The 22,990-nt window shown below is 34.1% G+C and overlaps 1 protein-coding gene across 1 annotated transcript in view; it reads left to right on the forward strand.

Annotated features, from left to right (window-relative positions):
• The first annotated feature begins 994 nt into the window (after window positions 1-994).
• LOC142317667 (katanin p60 ATPase-containing subunit A-like 2) overlaps window positions 995-22,990 on the forward strand; it is a 60,973-nt gene continuing 38,977 nt past the window's right edge. Inside the window, exons 1-4 of the mRNA XM_075354221.1 lie at window positions 995-1,024; window positions 2,049-2,119; window positions 7,757-8,321; window positions 18,312-18,480. Of these exons, the coding sequence (XP_075210336.1) occupies window positions 995-1,024; window positions 2,049-2,119; window positions 7,757-8,321; window positions 18,312-18,480 (835 nt within the window). The remainder of the gene's footprint in view (window positions 1,025-2,048; window positions 2,120-7,756; window positions 8,322-18,311; window positions 18,481-22,990) is intronic.

Consider the following 22,990-nt stretch of genomic DNA (forward strand, 5'->3'; position numbering starts at 1 on the left):
TCGCCTGGCTTTTTCCAAGTGTATATTCTTCTATTATGATTTTTAAATTGGGTGTTGGCAATTACTAAATTATACTTCGTGCAAAACTCTATAAGTCGGTCCCCTCTTTCATTCCTTTTGCCCAGCCCGTATTCACCCACTATATTTCCTTCCTTGCCTTTTCCAATGCTTGCATTCCAATCTCCAACTATTATTAAATTTTCATCTCCTTTTACGTGTTTAATTGCTTCATCAATCTCTTCGTATACACACTCTACCTCATCATCATCATGGGCGCTTGTAGGCATATAGACGTTAACAATCGTTATTGGTTTAGGTTTTGATTTTATCCTTATTACAATGATTCTATCGCTATGCGTTTTGAAATACTCTACTCTCTTCCCTATCTTCTTGTTCATTATGAAACCTACTCCTGCCTGCCCATTATTTGAAGGTGAGTTAATTATTCTATAATCATCTGACCAAAAGTCGCCTTCCTCTTCCCACCGAACCTCACTAATTCCTACTACATCCACATTTATCCTATCCATTTCCCTTTTTAAATTTTCTTGCCTACCAACCTTTTTTAAACTTCTAACATTCCACGCTCCGACTCGTAGAATGCTATTTTTTAATTTTCTGGTGACCCCTTCCTTAGTAGTCCCCACCTGGAGATCCGAACGGGGGACTAGTTTACCTCCGGAATATTTTGCCAAGGAAGGCTCCATCATTGCTATTTGAAAATGCAGAGAGCTACATTTTCTTGGAAAAAAAGCAGCTGTAGTTTTCCATTGCTTTCAGCTGCGCAGTACTCAGAGGACTGAGTGATGTTGATATGGCCGTTTAAGTCATTCTGACTCACACCCCTAACAACTACTGAAAGAGCTGCTGCCCTCTTTCAGGAATTATTCCTTAGTCTGGCTCTCAACAGATACCTCTCCGATATGGTTGCACCTTCGGTCCAGCTACTCTGTATCCCTGAGCACTCAAGCCCCCTCACCAACGGCAAGGTCTCATGATTCATAGAGGAGATTCATTATTTGGAGTAAGTTTTCCAATTGCAACACTGTTTTGACTCGATTTCAGGTTTGTATTGATGTATCCAGTTTCATCAGCTGTTATGAAATTGTACAAGAATTTCTCTTTATTATGTTGAAACAGCCAATCTGAGATTTGAAGTATTCACTCATCACACTATTGGTTAATTGTGAGCAAATGTGATAACCATCTGGCAGATAATTTTTGCATTTTAAAATATTTATGTAAATTATGATGCGCAAATTCATTTAAGATATTTTTTACCTTAGGTGTCTCAAAAACTTCAAATTCTCCATCCACCATTACCATTTCCTGGAATTTTTTTCAATATTCTTTGCAGTTATAACTTCAATGAGTCATCAGAATGTTCAGAGTGTTGTTTGTGTACTTACAACTCAGAAAATAATGCAATTGCTTGTAAACTGTTCTTATCAATGAAACTGGCTCAGTATAATATTTTATCTATATTTGGTTTTCGGTATGTTTGATTACCATACAAGATTCTCTTTTGTCCGTTTTCACAAATCACAGTACTTACAAATTCAAATGACTGCTAACAACAGAAAAATGAATATATCTGAGTAAAACGTGGTATTTAAAATAGTGGAGATGTGGAAAACTAAGAATGACCTTAACAACGTATTACGAGCACTATCTCTTGACTTTATTCAGATTTATTGGACACCCTCATAGTATACTATAACACTAAGGAAATGTGTGAATGGTCTTCCTTGTTTTCAGGAATAAATATGAAATTATTGTTACTGTATTTTAGACTGATAACCATTAAATTGAAATGTTTAGTGATATACTTTTTAGAATATCTAATTTAGAGGTGTCAATTCAACTTGTTTTTCTTTCAGAATTATTTTTTTTTTAAAGAAATATAATAAATGTGTTGCCATGTGGGGTTCTATTTTTTTACTCCTAATTCCTAAAATATTAATTTCTTTTCTATTTAGTTAATGACAGTAAATTTATTTTCAATAATATTCATAATTCAAAATTACAAACTTAAATGCATATTACAGGAGGAAAAACGATTGCAGGAAAGAAAAAAACAACTTCTTTATCTAGTGTATCATTTCTTACAAGATGAAGGGTATGTAATACTATTAATTTTTAATGATTATTGCTTTATCACTGGTTTAACTACATTTATATAACAAACAATAATCCAGAAGCATTAATATGTTTAATTTCATTATCTCTCTGTTTTAGCTCAAATGAGATGTCTGCTTGCAGATTTTTCTGTTTTAAAAATTAGATAAGATCATCCTATAGGATGGGATGGGATGGTCATCCCTGGATGTAAAATAAAGTTAGCAGCACAACACAGTCTTGCAATTTAATTGTTTGTATATTGGCCAAAGATGTTCCAAGCATAATTGAAAATTTAAAAAAATAAGTTATGAATATTATGAAAAAACCTAGACAACACCCCACACTGTCCCATGAAGAGACCACAATTTCATTTAGTCAGCATATGTGACTTCCTCCAGAGAATGGGGCGCATTTCTCCCTCCAAATAACTGCAACTCCTGTAGATGCATTCCTGCTAGCACATAAATGCTGGTACCAAAAGGACTTCAGCGAATGGACTGAAGGGGAATCATGCCGAGATTACTAGGCTCAAAAGCTTAGTCTCCCACGGTCAGAACCAGTAAATAAATTTCATGCTGGTCCATACGGATAGGAACACAAATTACCAAATCCGTCCATAAATAAAACATAAAATTTATAACTGCCACTAAATAACTGATGAAACCCACCCGATAATAGAAAGATACAGCAGCAAGGGATATTGTTCATAATGGCGGGATAAGTCCCGCCATTCTTGCATTCCGTTCCATTTTGTTATATATATAAAATTTGATTTATATTTGAAATTTATTGAGGCGCTTCAAAGCAAAATATTAATGATTAAGTCAGTTAAATACTGATTTAATTATTTTTTTAGTATTTTAGTAAAATTATCAGCTGAATTTTATATAGCTGAAGTAAGCTTATCTTTGTACAATCATATTTTCTAAGCTTGAAAACTGCTCAAGATTCTCAACTGGGTTCATGTTGGTAAGTTACCTGGCCAGTCTAAAACTGAGATATTATACATGGTCATTAATTACGTCATTCTTCTGTATGCAAATGTTTTTGTTATGACAGCAAGCCAAGATCATGTCTATAAATAGTCGTATCCATTTGGAGAAATTTGTTTAGTTTGGAATAACACATCTTGAAATATGAATATACTTTATACTTTTATCCATTTACATGGATAAGGGCTTTTACCCTTGTATAAGTGAAAAAACCCCAACAATTATTACTTACAAACTGTATATTAGTTTCACAAACTGATAATGTGTTTCACTGAAACTCTTTCATCATTTGAACTTGTTATGTAATCATCGTTTGAAAATGTTCTGTATTCCAGTTTCCTTGAACAAAGAGTTTCTTGTACCTCTTAAAACATTGTCATTTGTTTCATACAGATTTATTTGCATAAGACTTGCTTCCTGTGTGAATAGAAGGTTAGTTTCTTGTTAGCTGAAGTTTCCTCCCCTTTAGTTACTGCTCTTGTGATATATGATGAGGCAACACTTGCCAATGTATACATCAAACCTCTAACCTTAATGCACATGATAACAATCACATCCTAATCAACATTCTAATATGTAACTTAAACGCTCTAAATATGCTTGCAGATATGCATGAAAATTGTCAAAATATGCAACTTTAAATAAAAAAATAGTAATTTTATTTTTTTAATTTCAAAATCAGCATACAATTAGTAAGTAGTTAAATAATGTATTGATAAATCTGATAATTAACGATTATTTAATATTTTGTTACTTTTATAAATGTAAACAATCAGATACTGTTCCAAATGTTAGTTAGTAAGATTGTGTCTTCAATCATTCAAAATATCTTTATAAGTGGAAAAGGATTGCTGCACATCCACTGAGGTAACTGGGCAGTATTTGAATTTGGGTGCTATGTTAGCACTTATTGTTGTAGTGTATTGGCAAAAGTTCACTCGTCCCATATAAAACTATCAATTTGACACAAAAGTTCAAAGCCTGGTTTATTGTTCCAAATGTTTTCAATTTTTTTTTTGAATTACACGGGATTACCACTGACAATACAGAGTTCATTTGGCAGATTTTATTCATTAACTGAATAGATTCAGTCAACACCAAACTTGAGTTTCAAGCTTTTTAATGCTCGCAGGTATATACGAAAAATGAGTGCTAATTACAGTTATGTTTTTTTTTAATACTAGAATCATTAAATGCTTTCTTGGACTGACAAATTACCATAGTCTCTGCACTATCAAAGTCGTTTACTACACCTTTGATGGCCTCAAAATGTTCACTGTAAAACAGTACAGCCTTCAATCCACATTCCCCATCAAGTTACCACTGGTTTGGGAGGTAAAGGCACATTTGGCAGTTTTTCTTTATAAGCCTTATTGCGAGTAGCTGCCTTAAGAAACACTCTCTTTGTTGATGAAATCAGTTTATTTACATTCCCAAGTATTTAGATCGTACTTCTTCAGCGAGTCAATGTACTCCGTGATCAAAGCATATCACTTAATCAAATTGGAATAAAATACTTGGCGGGCTTTAGCTTGCTCATATAGGGAGCAGCATCTGAGAGAAATATAAACACTCTTTCATCTGCAGCAGATTCAGGAATTATTTTTTTAATATGTTCATTCACAAATCTGACAATCGTAGAATGATTTGTCTTTTCAAGGATTATGTAGACCACCAGATAGGAACAAGAAGGTTCTAGTTTTAATGCACTGACAATTTAATTTGCAATGTAACGGCCACAACTATCAGTAGTTTTGTCAACCGAAATCCAAATAATGTTATCCTTGAGTTGATTGCATATTTCTTCCAGAGCATGAAGGTAAATTGTTAGTATGTGATCTTTATGTAATGTTGATTCATCTGATATATTTTGATTCAAGCAATATTTTCACAGAAAATCTTTAATGGTAGGATTTGTAAGTTTGTGAAGAGGAATATAACTTGTTAGCAATGCTTCACATAAATCCATGCTAAAGTAGTTTTTTTTTTTTTACCTTTGGAAGTGAAATCACTGCTACTTGCCGCTGTTATAAGTTGTTCTCGTGGGCCTTTCTTTTGCAATCCTACGATATGAAGACTTGTATTGACATGCTGGTCTAATGGAAACTTTTTTGTGCATGAAATATTTTTCTCGCAAACTCGACAGTGTAAAATATTTCTGTTGTATGTAAATGTTCCAGGATAGTAAGCTATCTACGAAGAGGTACTTTTTTTCGGAAGGTATGGTATATACTAAACTTTGCTTAAATAAATAAAAAACTAAATTAATGCAATAAGCGCATAAACAATAACTTGTGTAATTTAATTGTCTAGTGGGAGGAGTGCTGCAGTAGGCGTGCGCGATGCAGAACAGTATCGTTCATTTTTATCTCACATAAATCTGTATTTTATTTGGCCTCATAATAATACTATCCTACCAAACCATAGATGCGCAGCTGCTAAGTGTGCTCTAAGAGCCATGCAGCTAATACATTTGGCTGGCTGCAACATAAGATTTCATTTATTAACTAGGAACCCTACCGAAGAATACTGTAAATGTAGCGAAAATATGCATCATTATTAGATTTTAAGGAAAATATGCAATAACCAATGAGAATGGACTTAATATGCAAATTCATAGGTCTCTACTAATATGTAAAAAAACAATCCATGCTGGAGCCACATATTCTCCTGTTTAAGTGCTTTATGGCTGAGGTTTAATGTTGACGTTCTCCACAACTGTTATCCAGCAAGCTTCCTAATGATTCCATTCCTGGCTAATACCTTGCAGGCAGTGTTTACGCAGTGCTTTCTTATTAAACAAAGAGAAGGTTTGGCCCAGTGCAGCTATTAAATATTTTGAATTTTCATTGTGCCAAGGAGCCTCAGTTTTCCAGTTTACATTCACCTTCTTTTATGTGCAGATTATACACGTATATTTAAGTTTTGCATGAGTTCCAATTCATGCAGTCTTTTTTTGGTACTTTTTTATGATTACTAGATTTCTTGTTAATATTTTTTTCTATATTATTGAAAATTTTATCTTGTACAACCACTATAAGATAATTTGTACATATGAAAATGATAACTGTATTATTCTAGGTTGTAATTTATGTAACTATGAGATGAGATCAAAAGTTTCACACTTTTGGAACTTTGGAGGCCATTGTGGAACGTGAGCTTGATTCATATTGGTTGCATGTGATTGTTCTGCTGCAATTGCAGTCAGTTGTTGCTTAGTAGACATGAAAGTATAATGTGAGTAATACTTGTGTTTTCATTGCCATTTCAAAATGACTGAACAGGTTGACAAAAGAATCTGTATTAAATTTTGAAAGAAACTTGGTGTCATGAAAGTAGAGATGGTAAGGAAAATTCATAAGGTTTTGGTGATCAAGCTGTTAGTGTTGCACAATTTAAAGAGTGATATTGCTGTTTTAAAGATGGGTAAATGTCTGTTGAAAGTGATAAATGACCTTGCAGAACTTCTATCAGCAAAAATCCCAAAAAATCAAGCAAGTTTGACAGATGATGATGGTGATAAGTGATCGTGAAATACGAATTAAAGACCTGAAAGATGAAATAGAAATTTCATTTTGCTCAGTGATTTTAACAGAAGATGTCAGGATGCAGTGCATAGCAACAAAATTTGTCCCAAGACATCTCACTCAAGAACAAAAGGAAAATTGACTCCATGCAAGTTGCACAAGACATGCTGGAATGTGCTAATAGTGATCTGAATTTGTGAAAAGAATAATACCTGGAGATAAAACTGGTTTACAGCTATGACCCTGAGACAGAGGCAAAGTCATGTCATTGTTCTCTGGAACAAAAGAAAGGCAGGCATTTACAAAGCAATGTGAAGGTCTTGCTGACAGAAGTTTTTGGTTATCAAGGCATGGTTCATCACATTTATGCTCCTCAAGAACAAACTGTCAATCCATAACTATTGTTCCTCTCAAGTAAATGCTGTTTGACACAAGAAACCACAAATTTTGGAAAATGATGATTTGTAAAATGTATTACAACAATAGTCCAGTCCTTGAATCACAATTTTTCCAGAGATTCTTGGCAAAACATTGGATCAAACGACCAACAGACTCTTTACTAACCAGCAATTTTTGGCTCTTTCCTAAACTTAAAATTCTGCTTAAAGGAAAGAGATTTGAAGATAGAGAAGAGATCAAAAGAGATGCAACAACAATAAAAGGACTTAGGTGCTCAATAAAAACTAACTTTTAAAAATGCTTCCAACAATGAAAACATCTCTGGGATAATCTATTACATCAGAAGGAAGACAGGCCATTGAACTAAATATTTTAAGTAGTTTCGTTTATTTGAGCCAAGGTTGTGTACTTTTTGATCACATCAGTTACAAGTATTAAAAAAAAAGAAAAATGAACTACTTACAAGCAGGTCATTTTCCTTGTTCTTTCACAAATTGTTTTTCCTTTGTAATGTGCCTATTCTCCAGCAAAATATTATAAATGTAGTGATTTTTAAAAATATTTTGAACATTAATTTGCACAAGGTGTGCTGTATACTCTTCAAAGTAAAAATTGATAGTTTCTTTTTGCTATCTTTTATTTTTAGTTATAGTTTAGAATACTCATAATATTGATCATAAATATTTTCTGTGTAACATTAATTAAATCTATTTTCAGCTATTATGATTCAGCACAAACATTTGAAAATGAAGCTCAACTAACAAATCAAATAGAGATATGTGATAATATTGATCTTAGCACAATTCTACAGGAATATGAAACTTACTATAATTTAAGATTTCAGAAATATCCAAAAATATGTAAAAAAGTCAGCAACCAAACAGATTTGAATGAGAAGCAGTACAGATTTAGAAAAAAACAAAATGAAATAATGCCATTAGATTATTCTCAGAAATCAATTCCAAATATGTCACATAGCAGTAATACTAATAATAGTAGTAACAGTAGTAGTAATAATAATAATAAGGAAATTGCAAAAGCCAATTTAAAACAATCAAATTCATTACGTTCAAATAAGGTTCTAGCAAAATCAAAATCATCCACTTCAGCCCCTAATGGTATGATGGATATTACCATTGTACCATTATCAATACCACCAAATGTCAATACACCTGTGCTGCAAAATGAGGAAGAATCAGAACCTGAACGTTTATTGAAACCCCTTGGTGCCTACAGAGAATATTCTCCTGAGTGGAAGGAATATGCTGATATTATTTCAAAGGTAAGATGATATAAGTTAATTTTTCATCTACAAGAATCACCCAAAAAGTAGTAAAAAATTTGTTGCAATAAATATAAAACAATTAATTAAAAAAGTATGAAATGATTCAGGGAAATGGGAAATTTTATTTTAAAAATAAATTTTTTATAGATTATACATGTGTCTAATTAATTACTTATTATTCTTAACATTTTTTTCCTGGATGCAAAACAAAGTGTTGTCATCAACGCCCAGATACATAATATGTTAATATTATATTAATAAACTACATTAACACAATAAATTTGCCATCTGAATTACGCCAAATAATGTACTGTATTTCCATATATATATATATATATATATTATAAAATATTTTTTAAAAATCAAATTTTAGACTCATATTCCTTTGTACTATTATACAAGTACAGAATAAGTTATTCTGTACTTGGTAGATCAAATTATTTATTTATTATAAAATTTATATATTTCTTCTGTCTTCCGTCATTTGACTGGTTTGATGCAGCTCTCCAAGATTCCCTAATTAGTGCCTGTCATTTCATTTCAGTATACTGCCTACATCCTAGATCCCTAACAATTTGTTTTAGATATTCCAATTGTTACCTGCCTGTACAATTTTTCCCACCTACCTGAGCCTCCAATATCAAAGCGACTATTCCAGGATGCCTTAATATGTGGCGTATAAGTCTGTCTCTTCTTTAGCAATACTTTTTTTTTACTATACTTTTCCAAATGCTTCTTTCTTCATCAACTTGCCGCATCGCCTCTTCATTTGTTACTTTATCCACCCACCTGATTTTTAACATTATCCTATAAGTACCACATTTCAAAAGCTTCTGATCTTTTTTCTCAGGTACTCCAATCATCCAGGTCACTTCCATATAAAGCTATGCTCCAACATATACTTTCAAAAATATTTCCTGATGTCTAAATTTATTTTTGATGTAAGCAAATCATGTCTCTGACTGAAAGCTTGTTTCGCCTGTGTTATTCAGCATTTTATATTGGTTTGCTTCATCCATCTTTAGTAATTCTACTTCCCAAATAACAAAATTCTTCTTCCTCCATTGTCTTTTCTCGTCCTATTTTTATATTCAGTGGTCCATCGACTGTATTTCTACTACAATTCATTACTTTCATTTTGTTCTTGTTTATTTTCATTTGGTAGTTCTTGTGTAGGACTTATTCCATGCCATTCTTTTTTTTTCTAAATCAATTTTACTCTTGGCTAGAATTACTGTATCATCAGCAAATTATAACATCTTTATATTTTCTTTAACATCATTAACTGCTAGTTTTATGTAAATATTAAAAAGTAATGGTGATAGGGAACACCCTTGTCCGACTGCCTTTTTTTATATTGCTTCTTTCATATGCTCTCCAATTTTTACAGTTGCTGTTTGGTTCCTGTAAATGTTAGCGATTGTTCTTTTATCTCTCATTTGAACCCTACATTTTTTAAAATGCTGAACATTTGATTTCAGTCAATTTTATCAAATGCCTTTTCTAAAAAATGTATGTTGGTTTGTTTTTCTTTAATTTTACTTCTACGATTAATTTGAGCCCTAAAATTGCTTCCCTTGCTGTTCCTATACTTTTCCTGAAACCAAATTGGTCTTCTTCTAACATTTCTTCTGTACAGAATTCTAGTTAAGATTTTTGATGCATGGCCAGTTAAGCTAATTGTTCTATATTCTTCACATTTATCTGCTCCTGCTTTCTTTGGTATTATGACAAAAACACTCTATTTTGAAGTCTGATGTTATTTCTCCTTTTCATAAATATTACACACCAGTTTGTATAATCTATCTATCGCTTCCTCACCTCCACTGTGCAGTAATTCTGCAGGTATCCCATCTATTGTAGGAGACTTTCATTCATTCAAATCCTTTAATGGTCTTATTAAATTTAGATCTCAGTATTGTATCTCCCTCTCTTCAACTTCCTCTTCTTCCTCTATAACACCAGTTTCTAATTCATTTCCTCCGTATAAATCTTCAATGTATTCCACTCACCAATCATCCTTTTCTTTTATATTATAAATTGATAATACCATCTTTATTTAACACATTATTAAATTTTAACTTATATACCACAAAAGTTTCCTTAAATTTCCTGTATGCTCTGTCTATTTTACCAATGATCATTTTTCTTTCCACTTCTGAACAGTTTTCTTTAATCAACTCTTCTTTCACTAATTTGCACTTCCTGTTTATAAAATTTCTTAATTGTTGATAGGTCTTTTTACCTTCTTCATCACTAGCATTCTTATTCTTCCTACATTCATCAATCAGCTGCTATAATATATTTTCTGATAGCCAAGGTTTTCTACCAGTTCTCTGTGTTCTGTCCAAGTTTGCTGATATAAAAATTTCCTTTTAACATTCTCCCATTCTTCTTCTACATTTTCTACCTTATCTTTGTTACTGAGACCTATTGCGATGTCCACCTCAAAAATCTTCTTTACCTCCTCTTCATCAAGTTTCTCTAAATTCCACAGATTCATTTGGCATATTTTCTTTAGGTTTTTAAACCCCAATGTACATTTCATTATTACTAAATTATGGCCACTATCAATGTCTGCTCCTGGATATGCTTGCAGTTGACAAGTTGATTTCAAAATCTCTGCTTAACCATGATAGAATCTATCTGATAGCTTGCAGTATCATCCAGCTTTTTCCATGTGTATATTTTTGTATTATGATTTTTAAATTGGGTGTTGGCAATTACTAAATTATATTTTGTGCAAAACTCAATAAGTTGATCCCTTCTTTCCTTTCTTTTGCTCAACACATATTCACCCACAATATTTCCTTCCTTATCTTTTCCAATGATTGCATTCCTATCTCCAACTATTATTAAATTTTCATCCCCTTTTATGTGTTTAATTGCTTCGTCAATTTCTTTCTATACACACTACCTCATCATCATCATGGGCACTTATAGGCAATTAGACGTTAACAATCGTTGTCGGTTTAGGTTTTGATTTTATCCTTATTACAATGATTCTATCACTATGCATTTTGAAATACTCTACTCTCTTCCCTATCTTATAACACATTTTGTGGGAGGCAGAAAGGTGGTTGCTTTACAAACTCAAAAAAATTTTAACTTACCCATTTGTTTCCTACATGTCTCAGGACCTTAAAAATATTTATTTTTAATTTTTTATTTAAGCAGTTTACATGTAGTGGTCATTTTTTATATGGTGCGCACACCTATTTTTGTGATTGTAAGGGTTTACGGAAAAAATGATAACTAAAAAACTATTGGTTCTGGAAGGATCAAACAAAAAGCAATTTATTCATATCTTCTCAAGGAAAAAGATTGTTCCAGTAGTTCATTTACCTATCTCTCTTCTTTCTATGAGAAAATTACCAATAAATTTAACATGAAAAACAGTGATATTTCACTTTCTGTAATTTTTTTCAAGAAGTCGGGATGGCATACATGGTTTGAATTATTTTTATATGTATGTATATGTTAGTCGTTTTACCATAAATAATGTTAATGATGTTATGCTTACCCCTAAATTTTTATGAAATTTTGAAAACTAATTTTATTTTTTTTTTAATTTTAATTTTGGCTTCAAATAATTCTGATGGGACTAGTGGTAAAAATCTCAAATTTGCACAACTTACAGTGTTTTTGTAGATGTTTATGGCAAGTGAAAATTTTTCTTGTGTATTGTACTAATAAAAAAGTTATAACCTCTCAAAAATCATGAAAGACCTGTTAAAAGTGATACCATTTTGACTCGCTAAATAACTGTTCCAAGGGGATTTCTTACCTTCTTTGCACGTTACATTTTTTATATTTAGCCCCTATGTTGTTGAAGTTGACATTTTCAATATTTTTAAAATAGTTTTTTTTTTAAATATTAATGATAGGTCGTAATTTAATGATAACTTAACCAATACCAGTAACCTAATACAATTTCAGTAAGTAGCCTATATCTTTTTCAAAAATTCATTTTTATTTTTTATTGGTTAATTTTTGTAAACACTATCGAAGAAAAATAAATTGCAGAAAAATTTTAATTGTTCTTCATTGTAGCTTTTAAATGATCATCCCAATATAATTGTATATAATAAATATCATATAATGTTATATTATATTATATCTGTATATAAATATATATATATATGTATTACTATATATATGAGACATATTGTAGTAGGATTCAAATATTTGAAAATATGGACCTCCCTAAGAAATTATGAAATATAAGATAACAACATTTCATTATTCTGTAGCATAATTCACATTTTAGCCCCTAGTTTAAACTTGCTACGCAATGCCGCATAATATACACAATCCATAAGGATGTAATGTACAGTTAGTTGGCAATCACAGCGAGCACAAATGGGTGCATCTGTTTGAGTCATCAGATATCCATGAGTAAGCCTAATGAGCCCTATTTGCAAACAGAAAAAATATTCACATGTAATTCAAAACGACAAATAATAACCTTCAAGAGGAGGTTATTCTTGCATGAAGACACAGTGCAGTCCAGCATGAGGACAATGACACAGTGTTCTTAAACTGGACAAAGTTTATTGTTGATGATAGCATTCCGTTCACTTTGCTACTCATCATTATTAACCAGCCCCTTGAGAAAACTGACACGATTGTTCGAAACAACACGATCAGCAAAAGGAGTCTGGAAACAAGCCTTTATAGCTGCACTATCAGTGCACTAACTGCCTGAAATTTCAATATGGCTGGGGATCCAGCAGAAGCTCACAGTTGTATTACGTTGAATCTTTTGAGAAATAGCACACTGAATCTCACAGACAATAAGGGTGCCTGTAGTACATGTCACCATTGCCTGTAAGGCAGTCATGGAATCTGAACAGACAAGTACATGTCAAAATGTTGGGCTAATTATATTTAAGGCCTTAATAGCATACAGTTCTGCAATGAAAATACTGATGATGCTGGGGAAGCCAAACATGTATGTGCTGTTGCCAACCACAAAAGCACAACCAAGAGAATTAATGTTTTTAGAGCCATCTGTATAAATTACAGTATCAAGATGCAAGCTATTTACAAGATTATATTTATTTCTCATAATTCTCACAAAAACCAAAGGAGTAATTTACTACAGAAGGCCACCAAAGGGGGATAATAACGTAGAGCAACAGCAAGAACTGGAGGTAATTGTATATTTGGAGCTAAGAAAAGGTTCTGAGCTCTGATAACTAGCAGAGCAGTAGATGATGGCTGTTCCTCATATTGATTAACATGCTGGCTGGATAATTCCACATTAAAGGTTGGTGATTTGGTTGTGCTTTAATGCAAGCCACGTAGGAGCATATAATTTGCTTTTGTCTATTCTAAAGAGATGCTCACCAATGTCCACCAGTAGACTTACCACAGGGCTTGAGTGAAATCCATTTGTAGCAAGATGGATAAATGAATGAAGGACTGCATCGAGCATTTTAGATCAGTGGCCTGTGCTGACGAATAAGTCATGCAGCCATAGGCTAAGTGGGAATGGATTAGACCTCAGTAGAAGCGCAACATCCATTCTCGATCAGCACCCCAACGGGTATTAGATAGAATTCTCAGCAAGTCTAGCATTTTTAAACATTTTACCTTCAGCTCCTTCAAATGTGTTAACCTACATCAGTCATTGGTCAAACCATAATCCTAAAAATCGAATCTGTGTGTGTGGTTCAACTGGTTTACCATTTAAAAACAGTTGAGAATCAACAGCTTCCCTCAAGTGTGAAAAGCAGATGCTTTACGAGAATCTAGTTGATTTACACCATGATTTTAAACTTGTTACTGTGTTTTGGAATAATCTCCCACCAGTAGCTAATGTTCTAGATGTAGAAAAATCATCATCAAGTAAAGATCACATAATGGGTTTTCGCACACATTTGGTTATACTATTTATGGCTATGGCAAACAAAGTAACACTTAGATCACTTCCCTGTGTTATTCTGTTTTCTAGTGAGGAACTTTTGGATATCATTGTTTCAACTCAAACATGAAAGGGCCTATTATTGAGGAAACCCCTGATTTATGCAAGGAGATTCCCTTGCATACACCATTCATGAAGTATAATTAAAATGCCTTTCCTACACACTGTGTCGTATGCCTTTTACAAATTGAAAAATACAACAATCAGGCATTGGCAAAGTAAAAAGCGTTTTGAATAACAGCTTCCAGGACACCTACATGATCAGTAGATGATCTCTTCTGATGGAAACCACATTCTTTAGGGGCAGTTAGAGCATTTCTGTCATGGTACCACACTAGATGATGGTTTACCATTCATTCCATCACCTTGCATTGGTCAAGGAGACCAGGCACTGGATAAGGATATTGGATGATAACTTGAGGGGCATGATTTATCTTTATGAGGTTTCAGTACGGGAATCACCAATGCTTCTGACCAAGAATCTGGAAACACCTGGTAAGAGAATATTCTATTATAGATAAACAAAAGATGTCATAATGCAGTATCTGGGAGGTGTGATAGCATACTGAGCCTGCTATTATTATTCTTTAAAGATCATACCTTTAAGATATAGGTCATTGCTCCTTGCTCATTCTGCTAGTATGTTTTGAGAATTATTTATAGCATGATCAAACACATCAACAAGGATATTTCTGATATCCTCTTCAATTTTTAGTTCAGCAGTGGGTGCAGGATGAGTACAGTACACTAGGCTCATCAGTATTCCCATTAAAAAAAATTAAACTGTCGGGTCAGGAGACATTGGAGGTCATTCAGTATCACCATATCTTGAAATGAAATTTTTCAATTGCCAAACAATTTCTGTAAACTTGCCATGAACTGTTGGATTGTATGTGATGAAGCTCCATCCTGTTCAAACAAAGTGCTTTTAATTTTGCAGTCTGAATGCTAAAAAACTTTCTACAATGGTAATACACCAATCAAATATGAACAGTGGTCACAATATCCTTTTCATTTTCAAAAAATAATGGCCTGTGACACAGCCCACCATACTGTACCTTTGGTGCTGCATAATAAAGGAGTTGACAGAGATCTTTAACTGATGTGGTGCTGCAGTGATGAGAATTTTCTTATGTTAAAATAATGAAAATTAACTGACTTTGAGGTGGAAATTAACTTTATCTGACATACATACATATATTGTTGATAAAATCAACAATCTGTCTACTGCAAATACTCTCTAGGTTTAAGTTTTTGAACTATTTATAACGAACAGGGGTGGAAGTTCCAACTCATGAGGTATTTTGTGTACATTCCTATGGTTGAACAGTAGGAATTATATGTGTTGTACTAAGCAACAAGGACTTCTGATTATAGCTTGTTACACTATCCAGATATCTGTGGTGTACAAGAAATTTGAGCACCATCTGATAGTGTCATCTTTTTAACAAAAGTGTTTTCTTTATAATTATGAACTCATCTTTTAATTGGGTGGAGAGATAGGACATGTCCATGACATTCTAACTGTTAATAATGCTGAAATTCACTTTATGTGGCCATCAAATTTTCACGATCTTTACAAAAACTTAACAGCAAAAAAATGTTCAGCTCCACTTCACTGCTCCACGATTACTAAATGTCAAGGCACTCTAAACAAGTTCACATCTGTCTTACAGTCCTGCCACATCCACAGGGGCTGCCAGCGCAATTTGCAAAACTTCCTGTTTCCCTTCTACATCCTGTATTTCTTTAATGCTTACCTAGTGGTAAGCATTAAAGAAATATAGGATAAGTATAATTCTTCAATGTAGGATTCATTTTAAAAACATTCTTTATCTTTCTATTTAGTTACCATTTAAATTTTTCTATTTATTGCATCATCTAACAACTAGCATTTCTGTTCAATCATGAGTTTTGTTACCATTCAGTGAGAGCTGCTTTTTATGTATCAGTCTGAAATTGCTGGATAGTTCACAGCCAAATTTTTTGAACAACTCATGAGTTATTACAATGAAGACTGGTGAAAGTTATTATGGAATAAAACCACTCTTTCAAATTCTTAATATTGAACTACACATGATGCTGGCCTAGTCTTTTTTTATAAGTTTATGAATATATTACACATGGTATGGAATTAGGAGAATTTTCTGATCAAATAAAACATTAGTCACTTTCAAATATTCACAGTTTGCTTTTTTATATTTGGTTTTGAAGGAGTCTTGAATGTGCACTCCACTGATTGGCATTTACTTTCAGTTACATTAGGTAGATCCACATTTATCAAGAGTAATGTTATAACTAAGAAATAATTCATTGCCCTCTTACTTATATTAATTAAGAAATAACAAAGCCATTCCCATCATGTTTTCTTGTTTTGGTTATAGAAACCCAGGTAAACAAAATTTTTTGCAGAGTAAGATACTATGTAGTTCCAACCATGATTATTCATTCTCAAGTCTTGGATATGATTGCAAACTTAATCTTCTTACTGCCGGATGGTTCCTCAACAATTAGAATGTTTTAGAAAGTATGATCCTGTTAATTTAAGGATGTGAAGAAGTAAGGTAGATTGCAATAAGCCACTTCCTTTAGGTCACAAAGTTAGGACAACCAACTTAAAAATATTTTAAATATGAGGTGCACTTACCATACCTATGGTTTGGTCAGAAACATGAGCACTTGAGAAGTTATTAGCAGCTTGCGCATCCAAAAATTATCACCCAGACACATATAAAAGGAGCTTGACTTTGTTTTTACTGAAACTTACTTTTACCTACCCACACACTAGGTAACATCTTACATCGTTACTCTCAGCACTTCTCATCAACCTATGTGGTGACTAGTACACCTATTAAAACAAAAATGTGAGTTTATAATGCATATTCATATATACTACCTAAAAGAAAGAGTCAAATGAAAATCTTAAGTTTTTTTTTAAAATTGAGACATTTACTATCTGTAGTAATTTCTCAACAGGTAATATTCACAGTTTGAAGAGTAGCCAACAGGTAAAGCACACAATCAGAATGCTACACAGCATTTTGCATAGTAATGTAAAGATGGCAGTTCTGCTTGCAACATGGTTGAAAGGCGAATAGTTTTTAATTTTTTGAATAGTGAAGAAGTAAAACATTAAAATTTATCAACAAATGAAAGTTCAGCATGATGGTGCATTTTTGTCCACCATTTTTGTGTTGAGTGGAACAGGAAATTCATCTGCATCCTGCAATCAAAGGCAAATAACATGACAAACAATAAATCACATTTAAATAACTTCAACAGCCATTTAAACTGTTTCCGACAGTTTTTGGTGTTTAGTTGCGACTTGACAATTTTAAACTCTGTACTGCTTGTTTAACTGTTACAAATCATCCAAGACTATCCTGATACATGTCATTCCAGTAATTTTCACATTTTTTGACCAGTCAAAGAAGCAGTGTGGGAGACAAAATCTTTACATGACCAATAAAGAGGTGAAAAGAAAGCAGTTCATATGTGGATGTGTTCTTAACTAAAAGAATATTCTGTCAATGTACCACTTCACTAAATTATCAGATTACTTATATTGCTCACTATAAAATCCAGGTAGAAATATGTGTCATCTACATTTAAATAAGTTTGTATTCATTAAATTATAGAAAAATATATTATGGATTTTGTTCAGCTCTCCGTTTTACAGCTCTAACGCTGCACATCTATATCAAATCACCACTCAGAATGTTTTCTTAATAAAGTCCCTGTAAATGAGCATCAGCAGAAACTTTAAATGATAAAATCTCTGCTACATATGTATAGTAGTGTAAAATAAATTGATTTAATAATTTTAGCATGGCCCTAAAGTAAAACAAAAAAAAAAATTCTATAACAAATTTGGTTCAATTAATCATCAAAGCATTTATTATTATTCTACCTAATAATTTTGTAATTGTTGCATTACAATGTAAAAAAGGCCTTATGTTGTTTTGAGTGCAGTTGGTTACTGAACTGGATGATCCAACTAACATAATATATCAGTTTATGTAATAATATTATTATAATTTGCCCTATCTATAATTTAGGAAATATTTATGAAGCATACAAATGTCTATTGGGATGATGTAAAAGGACTTTATGCAGCCAAACAGTTACTAAAAGAAGCTGTTGTATTTCCAGCAAAATATCCACAGCTGTTTACTAACATTTTAACACCATGGAAAGGAATATTGCTTTTTGGACCACCAGGCACAGGTATAATTTTCATGATAAATGAAAAAAAGAATGAATATGTACTATTGATTTTTGTTATGTTTAGTTTATTTTCATTAGTGTGATAATTTATAAATTTTTCAGATGAATCTTTCTTGATAAATTAGTTTTAACTTTAAAAACTGAGCTGTTATGAAGAAGAAAAAAATAAAAATGAGAAGTAATTTCTCTCTGTTAAATATAAATAAAATTTTGTTTAATATAGATCCATTTGTAACTCAAAGGAGGACATGCCTATCAAAGGGAACAAATTCATTCATACACCAACAATCTTTGTTATACCTATTGTTTTAATTACTACATACCAGTTTTTCTGTGATCATGTTCTTACTATTATACTAGTGCATTGTCATATTATACAAAGAATTTAGGTTTTTATTTTAATATTTTGATTAGCATTATTTAAAAATCATAAACAGTGATAATACTTCTGTGGAAGAAGATTTTTGATTGTAGTTTAAATAAATCGGTGGCAAGATTTTATAAATGTTTCGGTAATTTATTAAAAATGTCATAATAACTTTGCCTACTCCTCTACATTTCATTATTGATTCATAAAGGTATAGTATATTAGAACATTTTGAATGGTTCCAGTTAGTTGATACAAATAATACACTACAGTATAGATGAATATCTATAACTTATATCTGTAACCTACATTACAGTAAGTTACAGATGAATTACAGGCACCTATGATACAACATTGTAGTAAGTCAAGGTTGCAAATGTCGCTACTTCAAGGACACATAACATCACAGAATTAGTGGTGAGGTGAAATCTATTCTAATTTGATTTTATATTAGTAAAAAATGGCCTAGAATACTTGCTCTTTACCCCAGTTAGGCAAAATACATATAAAATTTCACATTGACAAGGTAAAATATCACACCCTTAGGTTAGGTTACATCACTATATCTGATTTATGTTTGTTGATTTTGAAATGGACCAGTGATGAGGGTAAAATTTATCCTTATAATCTCAAAATATAACTAACTACTTTTATATAAATTTTCTTTCACTCTCTTAATGACTGAATGAGCATCTCGTTTGTTTGTACTTGTTATAATTTAAGACCTATCTGTTTGAAAACCTTTGATCTTCAAAATGCCTCCTTAAGTTACAAAGTGGCTTATGAGATGTCTGAACCAAGTGAAATGATTACTGAAAAATTCTATATTGTTAATATTTTAGTGTATAAACAACACTGATTTATAAATATGAATAACAGGAGAAGAATGAAACTGTGATCAGCAACATATTCTGGAACAGCATATTTAAGAATGAAAATACAGAATCAAGATAACTACAGCAATATCAATTTATGATTGTAGTAATAATAGTTTAGTATTAACCATATAATTTATTTTGGTAGTAATATTGCATGTTTGCTTTAAGTTTTTTGGGCTTTTTTCATCTATTTTTGCTACTTTATTGAAGTGCCTAGAATTTATTTTTCTAAAAAGATAGAAAAATAGAGTATATGATAAACTTTATATGGGAAGACAAAACTACAATTCATTGCAAACTGGAAAGAAAATCAGGAAATTACATATTTAAAGAACTGATATATCAGCTAAATGCAATTTCATTAATAAATATAAAACAAAATGAGGGATGTCTGCTCCAATAAATGATATCCTAGAGCAAAAGTAATTTAGAATTCAATCTAACATACTGGCTGTAGTTTTTTGTTAAAATTTGAAAATTTAATTATTTTTTTCTATAATTAGAATCAACATATTAGCTATAAACCAGACTGAGTCCATCCGTAACTCAGTCTTTTGCAATATTTATATGAAATTGCAAAGAAGTTCCCTCAAACTCAGCATTAATTTTACTATGTGAATGAGCCAATAAGTAGGATGTTAGAAATTAACAAAAGCTGATTGCAAATCCATTGCATTAGTCAAGCTTAAATCATATAGATATTAAATAAATTATCATGAAAGAAAATAGTATGGTTTTTGCTGTTGATGTTATCCCTTCTGCGCTCTTGTCAGAGCGAGGGCCGTAATCAGTGGTTCATTGTTGTACATCTAGTGCACCAATCAATCGTTCCAGCAGCGGCGAAGAGGTACGAAGTGTGACAGGAGAACGTAAGTGTCTCCGGCTGCCCATACTCGCTGCGGGTAGTTGTTACTTTGTGGGCTTGCCCAAACTTGACAGTAGTAGGTAGACAGCGAGATTCTAGTTGATTCAGTAGGACTTAGGGAATCTTCGGCCATGTCGGAGTTCCAAGAGGTGAAGAAGTCCAGGCGGAAGAGGAAACCTGCGCCGGTTCCATCGACTAGCTCCTCAGAGGACGAGGTAAGCGAAGCTATGGATACAGGGGCACCCACCCAGGTGCGGTCCTCCCCTGTAGTAGAGGCCTTCAAGAATTCTAAGGGCAGACCTGGCAGTTCTGCCCTGTTGTTAAAAGTCCAGGAGGACCTGGACTACTTAGTAGATTTTCTGACACTTCCCGGCGGAGTCAGTTCGGGGGCGAGGAAAACTATTCTCCCTCGACTTGGCAAGTTGAGGGAAGCTTTTAAGGCGGTTAGTGAGGGTTTCGAGGCCTTGGCCTCCAAGCCCCACGAGGTCAAGGCTCCCAAGGTGGTTATCCAGGCCCCAGTGCAGCCCAAACGCTACACTGAGGTCCTGAAAACCAAACGCGAGGCCAGCAAGGCAGTTAAGAAGCCGGAGGTAATCTTCGTGAATAAGGCAGAGAGCTCGAAGACCACGAGTCAGGACTTAAGGCGCGATTTCCGGGAAGCCCTTCGTGGTGATCGGAATCGGCTTAGAATTCGTGATATAAAGGAGACCAGTAGAGGGTTAGTTGTTGTTGCGGACAATAAGGAGACGGTCCAAGTCATCAAGGACTCTCCTGCGGTACAGAAGCTTGAGGTTAAGGTGGACCCCAAGCGGTTGAGGAAGCCCCGGGTCATTATATATGACATCGAGCGGAGTCTCTCTGATGAAGAAGTTCTGTCTCTCATTCGGGAGCAGAATACTGATTTGGACGAGGCCTCGTCCAGTGCAGGCAGTGCAGGCTAGTCTTCAAGACTGGAAAGCGTGATGCCTCTCGGTATCACGGAGTTTTTGAATTAGGTGCTGGTCTCCACCAGAAGTTTTTGTCCCAGGGTAGGGTCTTCGTTGATTTTGCCTCTTGTCACGTCAAGGAATACCTTGACGTGCAGAGATGCTTCAAATGTTGTAGGTTTGGCCACAGGGACAAGTTTTGTAAATATGCGTCTGTCTGCGCGCATTGTGGTGAAGAGGGTCACAAGCGTGACGATTGTTCGCAAAAGAAAGAGGCTCCGACTTGCGTTAACTGCAAGCGGTTGCGCAAGAGTCATAGGCACTCTATCAACAGTAGGGAGTGTGGTAGTTATTTAAGAGCGGTTGAGGTCTACTTCAACTTGCTCGATGGTTAGGTTCGGCCAACTCAATGCCCAGGGTGTCTATGCGGTCCAAGTAGAGTTAGGTGTCGTTGAAAAGCGGAGCCTCGATGTTTTACTTCTACAACACCCGTACGTTGTCAAGGGTGACCTGCCAGGTTTTTCAGGCTGGAATAAGTTCTATGTTGACGGACGCAAATCCGCCGTGCTGTGCAGGAAGTCTATAGATAGTGTCTTTATACGGCAATCCTCTGACACGCATCACGTCGTTAAGCTTGCTTGGATGGTTTTGACATAGTTATGGTTAGTTCGTACTACTTTTAGTACAGAGATCCCACTGACTTACATTTGGAAAGATGGGATAGAATTGTCAGGCTGATAGCGGGTCATCCTATTCTAATAGGAGTTGATGCAAACGCCAAATCGCTTCTTTGGCACAGTGGGATCACAGATGACGGCGGTGAACTTCTAGAAGGCTTCATCGCGCAGCACCGATTTGAAGTAATCAATGTCGTCGGCGAGCTTGCTACTTTCGCCGGCACAGTAGGATTGCGGAGGGCCTTCCATGGTACCAACATTGATGTTACCATTAGTAAGGATATCCCTGGTAGGATTCTGAATTGGTCGGTAGTCGATGATTGCGAAAGCGATCATAGGCTCATAGTTTTTGATTGGATAGGTGGGCTGCGCGATGTCTTTAGGGCGGACGCCCCTGTTCAGCAGGGGCGCTTCTTGCACAGGCGGGCGGATTTGGCCCAAGTTTTCAAACATTCTTGCGGCCAGGATGCGGGTGTTCACTCGTACCCTGGACGAGATCCCTCTAGATAACCTGGCAGAGAATTTCTCTTCTGCGGTGGTTGAAGCCGCAGAACTCTCAATCCCCCGAAGTACTGGTCGAGAGAGAGTAGCTGGTTCGTGGACTCGGGACTTGACTGCGATAAAGCAGGCCGTGGGTCGGCTCAGGAGAGCCGCACAGCGTGCGCGTGATCCTGACCGGCGTGAGGTTCTGTTTGCGGAGTATCGTCAGAAAAGGAACGAGTATTTTCATAGTATTAGGACTTCGAAGCGAGATTCCTGGCGCTCTTTTGTTCAAGAGCAGGGGAATAAAGACCCTT

The sequence above is a fragment of the Lycorma delicatula genome, chromosome 1, assembly GCF_047948215.1.
Source record: "Lycorma delicatula isolate Av1 chromosome 1, ASM4794821v1, whole genome shotgun sequence".
In the NCBI taxonomy this organism is placed as follows: domain Eukaryota; kingdom Metazoa; phylum Arthropoda; class Insecta; order Hemiptera; family Fulgoridae; genus Lycorma; species Lycorma delicatula.